Here is a 20,432-nt window from a genome sequence, read left to right as displayed (position 1 = left end):
AAACCATAATTTCAAATCTCAAAATGAATCCCTTGTAATATAAAAGAAGAAATGGTAGCAATTTGCCAGGTTTTCTGATCAGGCTAATGATAGCATTTTCTGAAAGTGGAAGGCAAATTGCTGTGATAATTACATTAAAACAAACCATGGCTCTGTATTCTCACTATTCTGTCATTGATTAAGCCGCCTTAAGCTCAAAAATGTATTGGAAATTGAAAGATTTATCTCTAGAACCTAGGATATATAAAAGAGCTAATGCTCCTTTTCACTTACCTTCAGTTGCAGACTAGCTGTGTAAATTAAAAGCTTGTGAGTGATGGGTCAAAATGTTTCACTTAAACAGGAGCTGCATTCCTAACTCTGCTAATGATTTGTGGTCTTCACTGAATATGTATTTACAAATATTTGTAAAACAGGTTTTGTAGAAGGACAAAGTGATAAATTATATTAAAAATCCACATATAGTCTAAAAATCTTACTCTTACTTAAGATGCAAATGATTTCTTAACTGACCATTTTTTAGTTTCAGGGATCATCTATCTTTTTTCCTCAGGGAACATAAAATAGTTTGTCATTTTGTCAGTTGTACTGACCATCAACTTCTGTGCTCTAATATTTCAGCAAAACTAGAATAGGAAATATATGCTACAATTTATCTGAGAAAGTCATCTGGAATAATCTACAAGCTTCCAGAAGTATCTTCATGAAAAGCAACCATGTCTTTTCTGAGAAATTCATCTCAAAAAATGGGAAGAAAAAAAGCAAGGGAAAAAAAGCAAGGGAAAAAAGCAAGGAATAAGGGCCAACATGATTTATTAACTAAGTTGTGTATCCTTTCACAGCAGGCTTTGTTGGACTCTCTTCATTTCATTTCATTCACACATAGTGGTGAATATTGAATTTTGTGGCCTCTGTTTTTCAGTGTCATTTTTCTGCCCATTTTCCCAAGAAATGTCTCCTGCATTTACGTGGGAGCACTGTTGATAACTGCTACAAATTGCACCACAGTTATAGGAAAAGGATATTGAAATATGAAAATTGTGTGTGAGAAAAGTTGCAAGAAGATTATTGTGACACATTGTTCAACCAGTTAAGCTATCACCCAGAAAAAAAAAGAAACAACAAATTTTTAGTCCCAATTTCCTAGTTGATACCCAGCCATTTTCCCCACAGGTAAAGATTTCAAGCTGCCACTATGTAAAGCTGTTTCACTTCTTGTGAAAGCACAAAAAGGAAGTGCTATAAAGACATCTTTCAAATGATTTCTAGAAATAAATAGTATGGAGAACATCACCCTTTTCCTCCATTTTTTAAAATATGAAATACAAAATATACCTAATTAATTAATCAATTAATTAACTAGAAGAAGTAAATAGGATCTGGGTCAGTTTAATGATAGGAATGTACAGTACACTGTGTTCAGAAAGAAAAACTTGAAATGTGCATTTAAATCTGTTATTTTGACACAGGCATCATTTTAAGCCCTTAGGATGCAAGAAAAGCTCTTAGGAATTCTGATGTCAGTGTTTGTGGGAGGAAAGAAAGCATCCTGTAACTGCCCACACCTTTCTCAAGATACTTAAAGTAATTAAAGGAAAGGTTCAATTATCTTTAAATATCCCCTTTCCTAAGCTGTGATAAAAAATACAGAGCTACAATTAAAATTTGGTTGGAAGAATGAACACTCATGTTTTCATTCTGCTGTGGGGAACTAACCTGAAGAGAATTTAACAGAACCCCTTGTTATGCTTTCCTTGGTGTTTTCCGGGGTGACAGACCAAGAGCTGCTGGGCCCCCGAGCAGCACCAACCTGCCCCGCACTCCAACACAGCCTCATCAAGTCCTAAACCACAACCCTGGGCTGCAGCCCCCAGCAGCACAGCACTCCTCTGTGCAGAGGAATGGCGAGTTTGTGGTTGCACCCTGCTCCCAGAGCACTCTGAATGCTGACAAGAAGGAACAAAGCCTGGCTCGCTGCCCCTGGAAGTGCGGCACAGCACAAACACAGGCAGAACACTGGAATGCAAAGCTGAAATGCCTTCTCATTCATGCCTTTTCCAATTACAAACCTCTAAAATGCCCTGCTTAGGCCTTAAATATCTACTGATTTTATCTGTTACTGCTTTCAAAAGAAATGGAGACTCAGAATAGCAACATTTTCTTACTATGGAACACATGACTTGAGCAGTCCTGAGGGCTGCCTTGTGCCTGCACGGATGCACACATACCATGGACACAAAAATTTATTTGCACAGTTGATACCCTGTCCTGTGACAGAGATCAGAAGGGAGAAGGGGCCTAGCTGCTTCAAGTACCTGTTCATGTTGGAATGCAGACAAGTGGGGAATTCTGTTGTCCAGAATGCTGGTATTTAAAAACATTTAGAGACTATACTAGACCACTTTCACACTTCAGGAGGTCTGATGTCTCTTAGATGTATCCCATCTGATCCAGAAAAGTTCTAACTAAAATACATGCTCTCATTATGATGACCTCATAGTAAAGTCAGCATTTTTAAATTATATTTCTCAACACAATGTCATCTATTTTAAGGCAAAGACCATATTGCTCCTCTGGTGTCCATGTAAGATGGTAGGAAAAATAATAAAAAGAAAGGCAATAGCAGTTTGATGAAAAATGAATAATTTGATTATTTTCATGGTGTGGATCAATAATGCTTTGCATGTACTGAAACACACTGCCTGGAGGCACTTGGATAATCAATGGCATAAAACAGAGACTGTCTTTACCCAGTCTCACAGCCTCTCTTGATCTTTCTGGGGAGGACCCTTGACGCCTCTAATTTATGTCAAGTGCATATCAAAGAAATTCCAAAATGCCTGGCTCATAAAGAGTGTTTTAGTGGTATCCATTTGAAGTCTACTTACATATGTTCCTTATGTAACTGTGTTTAAGTACTTCCCTTCCAAATGCCTGGGAATTCTTAGGCATAAAAGCTACCTGGTATGAGCATAACAGTCAGTACCTCAGAAAAGGAAGCCTGGTTAGATGGGACAAATCTTCAAACCTTCTCTTCACTGCAAGCTGACAACAGTACAAAGACAAGAATTTTGGCCAACTGGGAGTGTAAATAAACCCTTCAGCACCACCCAAGAATTCTCTTTAATGATGTGCTAGACACTGACATTTTTAATTTAATAGAGCAGACACTGGAAAAAATTAGTTCTGCATGATACTGGGAACGCAATTTTGTTCAGTAATTTCTCTGTACATTTGCAGAGGAAAAAGGGAGTTGGCATCTTCTAGCTGCCAAAAATCCCTTAAGTTAAGAATACTTACTTCATTCTGTCTGTGGAGCTATTCTTCCCATCAAGGCTTTGCAAAGAAGAAAATAATTCCCAGTGATAGTCCCGCTACTACACTGTTCACTGTAACAGTGTTTACAAATTTCTTAACATCTTTTATCTACCATACTTCGGATACTTGAAGATTCACACACACACTCACAAGGCACACAGTCAACAGTGCTTTTATATCTTCCCTGAAGCTTTCTTAAGTAATATTTTTTTTTTCCCTTTTAGCAGTTGACATTTTTTAATACAAAAGATGTTGCATACTCCTCTAAAAACCGAGAAAAGCGTTTACCAGCAATTAAAGGAATACCGACTGTAGTACATGTCTATGAAAATGACATACAGTTTAACTTATGAGGCAGTAAGAGCTTGTTTTCAACATCAAGATCATTGATTTTCTATAGCAGTTAAAGACAGGACAAAATTATTGCACTTATTAGATCCTTGTTGATTGTTCAACATTAGCTAAATTCAAAAAATAAATACACGTGCAGAAGTGGTTAGATGGTTCTGGGTCAGGTCTAATTCCCAAGGTCAAGTTACCCTTTTAACATTCCCTAAGTACATAATCTTAGCACAATCCATCAAAGAGATTCACACACTCTTTTTGTCTGTTGGCTCTCATAAAACACTAATGTTTAGGAGATTAAGTGGACTCCGCTTTGATAGACAGAGCAATTCTTCCAAAGTGCTCAACCTCCTTGCAAACTGGAAAGTGCCTAAAGCTGGCTTTGCAAAATGCTATTTCTAATTTTACCACTGACCTGGACATTATTATTCCTTGCCATTTGAAATATTGTGTTTTGTCACTGTCTTCTATAGTGCACTGTGAAGTATGCAAGATAATGGTTTGGAGCATGAAGTTTCTTAGACTAAAACCTGTTTTTCCACAGAGAGTATCCAACCAGAAATCCACAAGCCTGAGAGATGCTTATGATGGGCATCACAAGCCAGACATTTTGTTGATGATGGCTGGAAAAGAAACAATCCCTGCAGGGTTATGTGAAGACTTAAGGTCAGAGACTCTGGACCTCTAATGATTTTTCCTTTAGCTATTCTGCTGTGTTCCTGGGACTTGATCTCTCTTCTAAACAGGAACGTGATTTCTGAAGGCTATATACAGGGTGAAGTGGAGATGGACTGGCTTCTTCTTTTTTTCTTCTAATGATTAAGTGCTAAAACTTGTAGACATTCTTACTATTCTCTGAGTATAAAGCTACACAGTAAGAAACTCAGTCTGTTTTTCACTTTTTATCATTATGATTTCATTAAAGCCTTCTGTTTTAAAAACCATGATATATGATCAAGAGCACAGACATATAGAAAATTGCTGTATCACTCTTGAAGTTACACTAAGATTTTTTTCCCTTTCTTTTTAAGAGACAAAGTAGTCTGTCACACTTAAAACATGACATGTGAACCACTTTCAGACAAAAGTATTCAAAACAGTCAGAGGGCAGATTTTATAAAAAAATTGGGAGCACCTCAGGCTGCGAGTGTAACCTACAGATGTATTTTGAAAATCTACATCAGCAAACATTCATAATGCTCCTTCTAGCCCTCTGTGTGACTTTTGAGCTGCCTATGTGAACGCAGCACACCAGAACAGTTGCTAGAGTAGTGACTACTGAGCATTTTGTTCAGAAGAACATAAATCCTGCTGCCTCCCTCACACACACAGGACCACTGTCACACTCAGAAGAGGCGCCAGCTCAGGAAAAGGCTCCTTACCTGATCACATCTCATCAGACCCAAGTACCGGAGCGACTTGCTGCGCTGAGCAATCTGGGTGGCTCCACGGTCCGTGATCTCTTTGCACCATCCAACATCCACCGTCTCTATTGTCATGCTGTATCTCCCAATGGCTATCAGAGCTGGAAACACATGAAAGGCATGAAATGCAGAGCTCTGCAGATGGCAACCTCAGCTCCATGCACACACTGAATAATGCTGACATTGAGTTTTGAGAAGCAGTTCTCATGCACTTTGTATATGATATTATATTTCATAATTCTCATTAACGTAAAAGCTGTCTCTTCAAATTGGAAGTACATACAGGTGCAAACACACACCAACACACAGATGAACATATTTTCCTATATATTTTCTACCAATCAAAATAAATAGACCAATTAGCAGACATAATCTATAAGAATTCTTTTAATTACTTTTTCCAGAAGAAGCAAGACTCAATTAATAAGATTGACATAAATGCAAAATAAAAAAAATCCTATCTCACTTTTCAGAGAAAATAACTGACTTTATACTACTAATAATTTTTTTTTTCTAGGAAAATAATACTACAAAGACAGGAATGAGATTAACAGGACATTTTGTGAGTCAATAAGACATAGTTTTAGAAAACCCTGCAGAAAATCTCATGCCATATATTCTACAGCTGTATTCTAAAATTCAATTTTTTCTCGTTGTTCATTTTGGTGATGTAAGAACGACTGTGTGTCTCACTGTCACTTTTCCTTCACATACACTTTTCCAGTAAAAAAATAAAGAAAGAGTTAAAAAAGTCATAAGGAATTAAAAGAAAAATTTGAACCTCTATTAAAGGAAAAGAAAGAAGATCTGGAATTTCTGAACGGGCTGAAAAAAGGTATGTAGGAGAAAATGACAAGGAATCTGAACCGGCTGGGACGGTTTTGTCATGACATGACAATGACACAAAAGATAAAAATCACTGGCACTCTGGTTGCCATGGACTGTAGCACTTTTCAGACATATGGACTCAGGAAGTCAAGCTGGGATTTATTAACAGAAATTCTAGCAGCTAAAATCTCAGTCTCAGAAAAAAGGCCAAGGTTTCTGGTGTAGAAGTCAGCCACCTATATATAATCAATGGGTAGGATGTTCACACAGTTTTTAACTCCAGTTATAAGGCAGCCGTTGAAAAGGAAGATGAAGGAATGACTTATTCCAAGTAATGTGTATATCTTTAAAGAGTTGATTTTTCAGCAGCTATGGGGCTGTTCTGTTCATGCTACATTCCCAAATGTCAGGGGAAGAAAAAAAAAAAGGAGGAATTTCAAAGAGCTGGTAGCTCTTGATATACAAGATATCGATCTTAGCTAATCAGCAGGTAAATGAGATCGAGAAGAAGAGAAAAAGAACCCATCTCACCTTCCAGTGGTTCTGCAAAGAACTGCACTGCCAGTGTACAGCAGTGAGGGTATTTGGATTATTTACAAATATCTAGGTGGACTTGATTAGCAAACAAAATGAGCCAAAAGATGCCAGAAACATTCTCAGAAGCTGTGGAAGGGGAAGAAATGCATAATTTCTTCCTTTAAGCAGCTTTCCAAAATATTAACTGAATTTTGTTACTGACATATTGTATGTATGATAAAAACACCTATGTAGTTTCTTTACGGTTTCACTGATATTTGTAGGACAATGCCAATTTCCTAGTCTCTTTCCAGCACATTTCTTGAAAAGAAATCCTAATTTTGCAAACTATAAATACATATATAGCAGAAAATAAACTTCCTACATTTTTTAGACACCTTTTAAAATATCACTGTAATAAAAAGTAGGGATAGTTAGAAACTTTCTGAATACATTTTTCAATAGGAAAATCTAGAGTAATTATAGATCATTGTACCTCCACATAAAATGTTATAGACTTGAAATAGGGCAAAAATACTGAAAGCCTTCCACTACATTAGAATAATGTAAGTTCATTTGAATATTTTGCCACTGTTTTAAAGTTACAACCATATTTTGCTATTTTCAGTGCTTCATGTAAAACTGGCAAAGAGAAGAAAATCAACAAAGAATACTATCATGAAAGTGCCACTTAAGACCAATAGAACACACTGGCAAAATCTGTCCCCAGATTAGCAGACATCTTTCTGGAAAACCAAACATTTTGACAACAGTGTTATACTGAAGTTATATGTTATACTGAAGTCATATAGTACTACACTTCATCTACCAAACACAGAAGCTATGCCATTTGAAAACTCCAATGACCATATTTTCTGGAAATTTCCATGTGTGCAACTGCATCCTTACAAGAACATTCTGGGTTACAGAAAAGACACACTATGCAGCTTCTATCAGCATTCAGCAGTGGGAGATAAAGAAAGGCCATGAGAACCAGTGAAAATGTAACAGTACTTTTCCAGAACACTTTCCTCACATGAAAAATGTGGCCAGGGATTTTCTAAACTGGAGCTTATGCCTCTGTACTCTCATAAGTTCATCTGATCAGTCTTGTAGCCCACAGAACATAACATCCATAACATCCTGTGGCAAGGAATCCTGCAGTTCAGGATTCTTTCCTCTTTGAAAAATCACCTTCCCTTGTGGGAAATGCTTCTTGGAAATCCCAACAGACTGTATCAACCAGGTCTTCTTTATTGCTTCCTGACTTCTCCAAAGTACTGAAGTACAACCTCTCTGAACAGCTGTGTCAACACTTCCTGGATACATTGCATTTATTCACATGTTCACTAACTGCATTCCATATAATAATTAACACACCTTATACAGGCAATAGATTTATCAGTTAATATTTTTCTGATCTTCCCTGAAACATTTTTTTAAATACTTCTTCAAGGCAGTCCTGTGGAATCAGGCCAGTTTACATGAAGAATGACACAGTGCAGCAAGGAGCCTGGCTATTTCATCCTCAAGGTCTTTTACTGAGTACACACATGTCTCTTGCTTGCATGAGCAAAACATTTTAAGCCACAAGTTTCAGCTAAGAAAATGTTTGCTTTGCTCAACAGCTTTTCTTCCTTTGTGCACTGGCTCACAATAATCAGAATACACTGCTATTATTCAAAAGCTTGGCAGTAATTTAATGAGGAAACATGCAGCAAAACCCTTACAAAACTAAGTTTGAATTCTGTGACTCGAGAAGCTGTAGCACAATCAGCAGTGAATAGCCAAAAGTGTGTTTGAACACTAATGACAGCCGGGCTTAAAAACATGGTCAGTGATCAAAGGGAAGAACCTGACACACTGAAATTAAGCAGAGAAGGATACACAAAAACACCCAGAGTAGTTTGAAGATGTTGGCTTTGACATATGAACCGCTCTTTTTTTGAATATTTAACAAGGCATCCAATTATTTTTCTCCTTTTTATAGTCCCATTTATTTTGGCAAAAGCAACATACCATATTTCTTTTTCCAGCGCTAGGTTTGTGGAATGGAAATCAACTGATGTACAGCCCCTACTCTGCAAAAGATAAAGTATAATGTCTCCAACTGCAACTGGAAAATCATACCTACACCTTGAGCTGTATCAAGCAAAACTGGTTTTTTTTGGTTGGAATGGTACTTGGCTATTGAAGTTGAAAGGAGCAGGTTTGTAGAAAAGGGAAACATCTTCTGGATGATCAGCTGGAATAGTTGAGAAAACCAGACAAACTTCATCCATAGTGCACTAACACTAAGAGCAAATTGCAATTTAACCTCACTTTATTTTAAACTGATTAAATTAAACTGACACATATAAATGCATCAGAAATATCTGTGAGAGGGAAGGTCTCTGTTCAGCTGTGCATAACCTGTGAACCAAGAGGCTCCTAAGTGGGTGTTAGCTTCAAGTCTAAGGTTGCTATAACAGAAAAATAAAAATATCTTTGCTATAAGGAACTGATAATTGGCCTACTCTTAATTTAATTTGAAGTTATTTTTATGTCTGGAAACAATATTACCAAATACAACTGTTTGGAAATCTGGTGTATTGAACACAGTTATGGGCAATTAAAAATATTTTTTAATGACATGCATCTACTACACTGTAGAGTGCTTCCTTAATCAATAAGTCTTATTTCGATTTAACTGAAAATAAACCTCTGTAAGGCTTAACTGTCCTTCCGTTTTCTTCCTGTTATTACCTAAAATGCAAATGTACAAGACACTGCATTTGGTCAGCCTTCAGTGAAGCCTGGACAAAAAAGCTTTTAAAATTAATTATGATTGATATCTTTCATACACCAGGGCATTATGGACACATATGAATTCATGCAAAAATAATTTTTGCATTTCTTTCTTTCTTTTTTTCATTAATGTCAAAAGCACTTAAATGTGCAAGAATTAGAATTCAAAATTTCCAATCTCTCTAAGGGTTTTAGACAGAGGAGAAATCAATCAGTCAACCAAGGATTACCAAGAAGCAGTCTTCTTACAGAACTTTCCATGATATTTTTATTTTTATATGTATACGTTATGTAATATACATCTATAATTCATATTTATCTATTAACATCTATATAAAACATAAATTATACAAAAGAACATACTGTATGATCTTTTAATTTATTTTATAGCCAAAAGCTATTAAGGTGGCTTTGACAGTTATCTACTCACTCCTGGGGAGCCTAATTTTTAAAAAAACATTAGAAGTTTATAAGACTTAAAACTGCAATAAGCAGATGGAATAGAAATAAAATTAGCAAAGAAACCATATTTTTAACATTCAGGTGTTAAAAATATGGTGTAACAGATCAGCTTAGTGGATTTGGAAACAATCTTCTGCTGTTGTTGGTGCTACAGTGTTAGTCTCATTTGCCTGAGTTATTTAAAAAATGAATGTACAAAGCACTGGAGAGAGAAGAAAATATTCTACAAGATAGACCAAAAATAGGCAACGTAAAAATTATTTTCTATCTTTTATTTATGTTGCTCTATTGAATTAGAAACAAAAGAGAAACATGAAAATCATCCAGATAAATTATAAACATCTGAATACACTGAAGTTTTAACAGTCACCAAAATTATTTTGATATTTCATTTAAAGTGATTTGTGGAAATGAACTTTAAAATTAGCATGCAATTAGACACAAACACTTGCAATTTGTAAAATACTGTTGAATATAGACAATACACTGCCATGTGATTTCAATATATTATTACATTTACAAATAGAAACCTTAAGTTATACATGTTAATAACACTCCCTACAGTATAGTTTACATATTGCTTATACATAGAAAAGGCTTTTCTTTACAAATGCTTGCCTATAAAAACTTACATTAGGGCAACAGAATTTTATTCTCCAGAGCAAATCTTGATGCCATGAGAAAAAGCTCCATCGTTTTGCCCACAATGCTTACTGCACGTTTAGTCCCTGCACTGATGAGGCTGGTGGTTGTCTGCCATGCAAATTACTAAATCCGGCAGTTTAGCTAATCTGCTATGTGCAGAAAGGCAGTACATGCCAATTTCCATTTCCATGTGTCAAAAGGTGTTTAGCCGCTGCAACCATGCACAGCAGTGGAAGAAATCACTGCTTTGCTACCTTGCTCATCCAGCAGAGGAATCACAGCTCACAACTCATATTGCTTATGCCTCAAATGAAAGACTCACTGAGTGGTACAACTTTCTATGCAATTCATTCATTTCTGTTTTGAAATTGTAAGAGCATTTTGATGATTAAATGAATGTTTGTTAATCATAGCCTGACATAAATCATGCATCAAGCACTGTAGTTCATCTTGTAGCAAATAAAGGCTACCATGGATGTATCAGTGCAAAATTCCAGTTGGTGCTGGTTTCCTGGTAAAAACTCCAATTCTGCCTAGGCTTTTGGACATCTAGCTGACAGGTATTATGACATTGTTTTTAATTCCTTTATAATCAAGACCTTTCATAACAGCTACATTTCAGCGCCACCAGGAAATAGCAAAGCAAGCCAGACAAAATCTGTACAAAAACTGGCCTTCTACCAGGAATCTCAGCCAATTCCATTTACAGTCATGCATTTAAGTACATTCCTGGTTTTCACTGCAGTTCCCTTGAAATTAAAGTAAAAACATAGACAGAGGACATAGCTCTGAACTTCACTGTTCTCATAATCAAATGTCAATCTTTATTCCCTAACTAAATTTCCATACAGTACATCCATGTAATAGACATACAGGGGATCAAGCAAATCCTTTCCCTATGGTACAGAACTGATGCAAAAGGGAGATTGGTCAGTGGTCATTTAAAAAACATTTTACACTACTGGTATTTTAATATTTATAGCAAGTGCTCACAAAACATAGAGCCCAGAAACGTAGGTGAACAAGTAAATACTTCATCTTTTGTAAATCCTAGAGATATTTAGAAACAAAGTTGCCCAACCTCACAAGTTTTCCCAGTGGAATGCTGTATCACTTCTCAGCATGGTCAACCTGTATTTTAACACAGTGTATTTTGTTTTTTCCCTACAGTCTTCATCTGCCTCAGGCTGCTTGAGGTCTCCTGTGATAATTTTACTGTTGAACCTTTGTGCTTAAGTTGCTTGGGCAACATTTCTTGAGAATGAAGGATGAGACTGCAACAAAATGCAGAAAGATAGAATGGCATGACCACAACAGAAAACCAATCTAACCAGAGGCCTCAAGGAAATGAAAAGGAGACAGACTGTACTCCTTGAGCAACCCTTTTTATTCTCTAAGAGTTAAGAAAATGTGGTTAAATCTCTTCCCTCTGAAATAATATTTTAACCTTAATTTGGGAGTATGGTGGAAAACCACTCAAGTAGTAATACTAACTGTAAGTTAAAAAAAAAGAAGCTGTCTGGAAATGGTAACACATAAATTTATATATTTCTGCTTTAAGTTTTGAAAATAAAATTTAATTGTTTAACTTTTTTTGTTACCTAAAGAACCATAAGGAAAATGCCTGGAGGAAAAAAGTCCCAAGGACTGAAAAGACCTCATGTGGGAGGAAAGATGACAGAGTTACCTCTCATGCAGAAAAAGTATTTTACTTTACATTTTGTATATAAAATACATTTAATACAGGTAAATACTTTTTCCTTCAGAGTCACAAAAATAAATGGTATAGAGTTACTTGTCTATGATCTGGTTATGGTAACCATAGTTACCATTAAGTTGGTACAGTATACATTGCTGTACTCAATACGAACTTAATTAACCGATACAAAGAAAATCACTAACTAACAAACTTACCAACTTTCCTCCTACACATAAAACTCCATGAAACACATGGCACTTAGAGGGCGATGACTTCCCAAGTAAAATTTATCCTATTGCTTGATTTACTTATTCATCTTGGCTATTTGATACAACTAAAAGTATGTACAAATCATAAACATTTACAAGTACAAAGCTTACTACTTTGTAGTAAATTGTTGCCCTACAATGTAAGCAAAGCTTTGCCCTAAACTACAAATTAAACTGAAAATACAGAAAAGAATGATCCTTCAAAATTATCTTAAATGTTACAACTATTAAGTTTCCCTGAAAGTCCATACTAAGAACAAAGCTAGCCTATGGATAGAAAATGGTTTGTTGTGTTTTATAAAGGTCTCTCTCAAAAAAAAAAATCCAACATTGACAACAATTAATTAATCATAACTGTATCTGCAGTCTAAATTAAATCTATTAATCCAAACATAAACTCTGTGACTTTTCAGCCATTTCAGTATATTTTACCCAATGCATATCAACAGCAAAAAGCAAATCAAAACAAAGCATCCCACCCTCCCAAATCTTCAAAACAAGGATGCAAAAAGACCTTCGTACTACAAACTGAAAGGCATGCAGCATATTTACTTCTGTTCTAACTGCAGACCTCTTAAAAAATATTAAAAAAAAACATTTCAGAAATGGATTGCAGAAGTGGCTGGAGTTGTTGATTTTAACCCCTAGGTTTTAAACTAAAATAGCTCCTATGGACCAAGCTGTTATATATCAGCTCAATTTTCACTTCCCTGGGGACACTAAAACATAACTCATTTTCTTTGCGTTATTTTATACTGAAGTAATTTCCATCATTGTCATATACATAGTCTGAATATCAATGGAAGGCAGTAAGCCTGGCTTCAATCCCCAAGAAAATCATGGCACCAATTTTCCTGGAAACCACATCTTAAGGACAGAAAGATGACTGGGAACAGGCAGCACTGATGTAGCAAGTGCAAACCAAGCCTTGTCAATCTGATTGCCTTCCTATCATGAGACAACTGGCTCTGTGGACTGGGATATGTAAATTTCTTTTTTTTGTATCAGGAAACTATTGAGAAGAGGTGCTATAGACTCTTAAAATTACTTCTTCCAGTCTACAGACAAAAACTTTTTTTTGTCACATTAACAATGACACCGAAAATGAAATGAATCCTTTTAACAAGGAACAAGGAAATTTAAGTTCTGTCTTTTCAAAACAAATAATGTGGCTTGGGCTTATTTAAACAACACATACCTAACCTCTGAGAGCTGTAACTCCATGCTGCTGTTGTATGCAGAAGCTTAGCAGAATTCAGATACAACAGCCACTATTGATGAATAGCAAAAAGCGAGATCTGTAAACCTGAATGATCTGAGGTACATGCAATGCATTAACCTAGAGAGACAGGAAAGAAACAACCTCTTTTGAAATTCTGAATTGCTTGGATAACTGGTGTATGCAGTGCTCCCAAAGTTCTGTGAACTGTTCTAAAAAGTCATTCCTTAGAGTACTCCAGGAACTATAGATAGTCACAGAAATTAGAACATCAAATATGGAGCGATCACTTAATGTTTTACTGGAACAGTTTAACATCATAAACTGGCAAAAGCTAGAAAAATCACTTTGCAACACTTAATAAAGATATATTAATTTATATAGAATTTTAAGCTATTAAACAATTGTATGCACATTGCACATATGTAATATGCACACCTACATAATTCAAAATATTGCAATCACTTATTAACAGACTATTCTGGTGAATGAATTAAGTTTGTCAACTCCAGAAATTTCACAGAAGAAATAAAAATTCAGGATGTAGAAATGCTGGTTGTCAAAAAAAGAAGAATTTTACTTTAGCTCTTAGTCACATGGGATTGTAAGAGAGGGGGCAGAGAGTAAAGATGCTTTCCCAGAGAGGGAATTTAACGGTTTAGCCTGTTCAATTGTGAGATCAGGCAAGATTAGAGCGTGCCTCTTTGGAGAATGACAGAAAGTAATCCTAAATGATGTGGGAACACACCCTTTTGCACATTTAGCTTTGTCTTTGTCTCCTAAGGAATCTAGCTACTGTATTCTTCTGATTAATAAATTGTGACTTTGAAAAGCCTGCTTGATGGTCTGCAAATACTTGCTGAGACAAAGGATGACATGTGTGACAGAGGTCTGTACTCATTCTGCCAAAGACTGAAAATGTTGAAAACACAGGTCCTAAGCTCAAGAACAACAGAATTATGCATTTTGCCTTTTTAAAGAGGAGTCATAAATTCATCAACTTGAAAGGGTACACATCAAAAAGATTAAAAGACTGAAGGATGAAGAACATCTAATTAATGCATGACAGCATGTTACTTCTGTCACGCACTAAAAAATTTCACACTGTTTGATGGTAGAACAATAACTACTTAAATCATGATTCAGTGTAACAACTCCTAATTTTTGATAAGCTTAGCAGCAAGTGGAGTACAATAGATACAATTTTAGTACATAAAATTGAATCAAATTGAGACAAAAGAGCCAAATAAATACTTACTAGAAGATAAAACTGTTTACAAAAATAGAATTTTATGTACACATTCTGAAAGTGGAAGAAAATGGTTGAAAGTTTAGAATTTCATTGTGTAACTCCTGATGTATATCTGTTTGGTACTCAACAAGAGGTTAGATATTTGACTGTTCACCAGAACACACAAAAAGTAAAAGGCAATGCTTTCACAAAATGTAACAGGCAATGCACCCAAATAAATCACACAGCATGAGGTGTTACACCAGATAGGCTGTTCATGTATTTCAATGACCATGCAAAACTTTTTAACTCCCAGAAAAAAATCCCAATGCCATTTAAGATATTGATACCGTATTTACTGTTCTCTACTTTAAGAGTACAGATTATTACTCATAAGAATCACATATTTATTTCTTTAACTCAGACAGTTCATATTCACTCTCCTTACTCAGTCTTCTTGCAATATGCTAAGTGAAGACTGGAAAACTGGGGTTCATGCAATAGAATTAGGGTTGTTGTGTAATCTTGTATAGTAGTATGCCTGGGAACTCAGAGCAAGGGCTAGACAGAACATCACTGAACAGAATGAAAAAATCATTGTGCTTTTCAAGACACTATGGATTATGTTATCAAAAGGCAGCTATGCTTGAAAGGGATATGCAGAACAGAAAGTGAGTGATCTTATGAAATATAACACATTTTGAAAGAAATTAAGAGAAGACAAAAGAACAAAAATTTTGAAAGTGAAACAAAAAAGGTTCATACACATATACATGTAGACATATTTGTATAGTCCACATAAATACATGAATATTTGATAAGAGAGAATATTAACATCTTTATTAAAACTCTTTATAGCTCTGGAATATTATTTTCCGGCACATTATGTTTCCCCTTTAACTATGTTTCTTTTTTTTCCTAAACAAATTATAATAATAAAAAAGTTTTCATTGAACATAGTAGAATGCTTTCCATGTGCACATCTGCAACATTTTGGCTGCGCAGTGAACTGCTAGAAATGTGAACAAACAAACCAATGCAAACCCTCAATATATCAGATAAAGCATAACATATGCTGATTGTCAAATTTGTCTGCAAAAGACCTGTGTATTTAATACCAGTCCAACAGCTACTTCCCACATTGTTGAGGACCACAGTTTGAAAGCTATTATTTCAAAGAAAGATCCATAAAGAGAAGGAAGAAATTATTCAACTTGAGATGGCAGTAAGAAAGTCAAAATTAGTCCATAGCATACTGAAGAAATGATTAGGCTTGTACTAGAAACGCAATCTGAAAAATAGCAGCAACAGTCGATATTACCTAGTGATGTGACTGATTAACTATTATGGCATTTCCATAGCATTAAAAAAAGAGTCTGAAAAAAGAACATTCATACAAAATAAACCGTGTGCACCAGCCAAGCTGCTCTTTCATCTGTTTCTTAAAGATACTTTAATTTTGTCTAGAATGTCTTCATACACTAGTTTTGCCCTCTTTCATCAACAACCAATTGTTACCTATGTAACTAACACTAATATGACTACTACATTTAGGAAGCTTCACTGAAGATGTAGAGCTAGTCAGGTATCACCTTGAATTCTGTGTTCAGTTTGGGCCCCTCACTACAAGAAGGACTTTGAGGTGCTGGAGGGTGTCTAGAGAAGGGCACTGAAGGTGGGGAAGGGTCTGCAGCACAAGTCTGATTGGGAGCAGCTGAGGGAGCTGGGGCGTTTATCCTGGAGAAAAGACAGCTCAAGGGAGGCTTTTCTGCTCCCTACATTCCCTGAGAGGAGGCTGAAGCCAGGTGGGAATCAGCCTCTTCTCCCAAATAACAGAAACAGGATGAGATAAAACAGCCTCAAGTTGAGACAGGGGAAGTATAGATTTGATCCTGGGAAACTTTCTTTACCAAAAGCATTCTCAATTACCAGGAAAGGCTGCCCAGGGCAGTGGTGGAGTCACCATTCCTGGAGGTATTTGGAAGACACGTAGATGTGGCACTCTGGGACTTGGATTAGTGCTGGACTTGACAGTTTATGGTTGGCATAATGGTTGGAGTGAATGATCTTGAAGGTTTTTCCCAACCTAAACAATTATGTGATTCAAAAGATAGAGCATATGGACAGCTACAGCTATGGGACAACATAGTTCTTCAGGAACAATTCTGAAGACAAGTATCAGACAAGGCAATTACTTTAAGAGTAAGGGATACAGTTCAAGTAAAACAGTAATAATGTTTCTGTTTCCATTGTTGAAGGGGGAAAACCTAGTTGAGCAGGAGCGGGTATGAAGCTAGGAGACAGCCAGGATGAAACGAACACAGCCAGTGACAGCATTTATTTTACAACCTTAAGCTTGTGCAGACTTCTTATCTAATTATGCCTCAGTACATTCATGGATAAGTGTTTAAGGCAGCTCTGGGAATAGCATTTGCTGTTCAAGGCTTTGCAGTGATCAGCAGAAGTGCAAACACTGTATTTTGTCAAGGAGAAATGAATCTTCACATGCAGAGAAGGCTGGACACCCATGGAAGAAGGCACGAAGACAGCTAATGCAAGGTGCATGTTACCCTTCCAGATGTGCAGCTTTCCCTAGTGTCCCAAATACCAAACATATTTGCCAGAGTAGAGTTTAAGCTATTGCCAAGATGTTAACTCTATGTGACTTCTAAAGTAAAATAAAACAAAGCAAGAATTAAAACACACGCTTTTATAAATAATCTATAGGTATTTATTTTATTTCACTGAACCCTGGAATTGATATAATTTTTCCTAAAATTGCTGAGTTAAAGTATATTACTGAAAGTAACTTTAGAGATATAAAAGGTATCTAAAAGGGCCAGACAATAAGGTTTCATGCAGTGGCTGACAGACTGCTTTGACTGTTTCCTATTGTAGCAATTGTTGCTTAGGTCTTAGATCACAGCATGAAGTTACATACAGCATGTGCTGCAACAAATCTATACAATAAGGGAAGGACAGACTGTCAGCCTCAATTCTGCATTTTCCTGGTTTTGTCAGCATGTATCAATCCACAGCTCAACATAAATTAACTTTAACACAGGATTCTGTGCCTGTTAACATAACATTTAATACATTCCAATGCAGTTATATTGTTCTGCTTTGGAAAACACAGTCAGAGAAAAGTGATGTAACTTGCCATTAATTTCATTATGACTAATGCAACTGAGGTTGTTCATATAAATCAATACAACTGGATGCTGAGAGTGAGCACAGCTGACAAGGAGAAATGAAAATAATTTAAAAAGGTTCCATATGGTGAATCATCACAAGCTGACTTAAAAAATAACAAGTGAACTACTTTCAGAAAATTTGAAGATCCTCTTTATTTAATATCTAAATTAAGTTGTGTTTAGTCCTCTATGACAGCTAAAGCTGAGTTCTGATGAGAAAAACCATAATTATCTGTAATTCCTTAAAGAGTAAGGTGTCAAATACTGACACCGACAGTGCATCTCCAAGATGTTTGTAGTTGAATGGTTACACAATCTCTCTAGAACAATAACAGTTCCAGCATTAATTAGCTGTCCTGTATAATGAATAGAATGAAACTTCATAAAATGAGCCAAGCGTATTCACCTAAGGAACTCTTTAAACAATAATTAGCATGGTGAAATGCAAACAAAAAATGCTACTTCCTAAGGGCTTGAAAATACTTGTTTTATTAAGTATTTATCCAGGCATCTAATCCATTCCCTTAAAAATAAAGGCCACTTCGTGGGAACTTTACAGTAAAGCAGTTTAGTACAGCAGAACCTTTTCACTCTAACAAAATCCAACTGGATCAGAAAATACAGCAGCATTTATGCCAAACACAGCATGTCTAATTATTAGTACTACACATTAAGGAAATGCCAAATTTAAAATATAAATATGGTTTTGACAGAGTAAAAAATGCACAACCATGCTGAAGTAACTGCTTATCTAAGTTGCTTAGTGGGCTTCAATTTTCCTTTTGGCTCTGTAAAATAAACACCTCAATAAACATGGAAATTTTTTCCCTTTTATATGGTTGTGTAAGAATACAATAGCTTACCTAATAACTTAATTCAGGACATTTTGAGCAAAAGAAAACTAGAAACTGAAATAATTAAGTAATAATGAAGATTCTAATGGGCTAGATAAAGAATTGGCATGCATACAGACCACATTACTTTAGAAGATAAAAAAAATTACCCAATTTTGAATCAGGTGTTCACTTTTCCAAAAAGCAGAATACCTTAATACGGAAGAAGACACTGTTTCCTTGCAGATTGGGATATAACCAGTAGACCAAATACAAGCTCAAGCAAAGCTGTTTACTGGGAGTTACACAGTTCTGTAATAAGGTCTATTTGTGTGTTAGCCCTTTGTTTTCATTACAGTTTGTGCTCACATGGCAGCAACAATTTTTGATTCAAAAAGTATTACATTTTCTTAATGCCAGTCTAAAAACAATATTAAATACATATTTGCCATAAATGATAAGCAATGTTTATGAGTATTTGTGTGAGGAAGAAGAAGGCCCTGCTAAACTGTGGATCTGAATTACCTGTAATTGTACAAATGACACCACATGTGTTAAGCTATGTACACTTAATGAACTGATGCTTGCAAACTTCAGTTTAAGTCATCTTACTGAGGCTAGTGACAGTCACAAGCTAACACATTTTAAGTCAGACAACCACTGAAGTTTCAGGTTCTGATACTTTTACTCATTAATAAAGCTTAAAACCAGCAGCCTAAAACAGTCTGATGAAAAATCTATTTGATCAACACTGGAGTATTTCAGAAAACCTTTAGTTTTGTCACAGAAAAGTCCTTTCCTTCCGCACTGGTATCACTCAGATAAGTGAACACCTTTTTTTTTTTTTTTTCTGTAAAAATAAAACAAAATGGTGCTTTATTTTCTGTAAAAACAATCTTTCTGGGAATGCTAATGCAGTCTGTTCTACTATCAGGTAAAAAATTAGGCAAATTGTAGTTTATGAAAAGGATCCAAGCAGTCAAACACTATCCAAATGAAGATGGTATACATGGAATCTTGTTAGAGAGTGGCAAACATTTATCTGTAGCACATCTGCAACAGTTTCAAAGTCTTTTCTTGATGTGTAAGCAGTCACACAGGCTGAAGAAACAAATTTGCTCCTTTCTGCCGGAAGAATAATTACTTTCAATATTATTTATACTTTTGAGCAGCATGAATTTTAGAATTTTATGAGGAAGAAAACATGGTGAATCATTTTCTGTTTCATAATCCAGAAGGCTAAGCAGTTGTGTTAGCAGAGTGGTGACCATGAAAGCAAAACTAACTGAATTATTACCAACTGAAATTTCCAGATACATGATCTCAGCAGATACATTCACTCCTATTTGCCTTCTGACAGCTTTTACAGAGGCAGTACTGCTTTACATTCCATTATAAATGACTTCGTTTACAGGTAACAGGGTGCCAGTCCTTGTTAAACAATGTGGATCACAAAATTTCAACTGCATCCATTAATAAAGGCAATGTGGAAATATGTTGGTGAGCTATTTTCAAACTTGTAACTAATTTCTATGCTGCTGAAATTCCACTATTACTATTTAGTTGAATTGTACACACACCAGGCATGACCAGGCATGAATGAGACAAAACCAACAGGTCGGTATGATGACATTTGAACTCAACATTCCATTTTTCTTCAAC

General features: G+C 35.7%; 1 protein-coding gene across 1 annotated transcript in view; it reads right to left on the bottom strand.

Moving 5' to 3' along the window:
- FBXL17 (F-box and leucine rich repeat protein 17) overlaps positions 1–20,432 on the bottom strand; it is a 275,571-nt gene that overhangs the window by 12,671 nt on the left and 242,468 nt on the right. Inside the window, exon 8 of the mRNA XM_064736156.1 lies at positions 5,046–5,188. Within this exon, the coding sequence (XP_064592226.1) occupies positions 5,046–5,188 (143 nt within the window). The remainder of the gene's footprint in view (positions 1–5,045; positions 5,189–20,432) is intronic.

Source organism: Zonotrichia leucophrys, chromosome Z, assembly GCF_028769735.1.
Source record: "Zonotrichia leucophrys gambelii isolate GWCS_2022_RI chromosome Z, RI_Zleu_2.0, whole genome shotgun sequence".
In the NCBI taxonomy this organism is placed as follows: domain Eukaryota; kingdom Metazoa; phylum Chordata; class Aves; order Passeriformes; family Passerellidae; genus Zonotrichia; species Zonotrichia leucophrys.
Note: the sequence above shows the minus strand (reverse complement) of the source record. Positions and strands in the feature narration are given on the sequence as shown.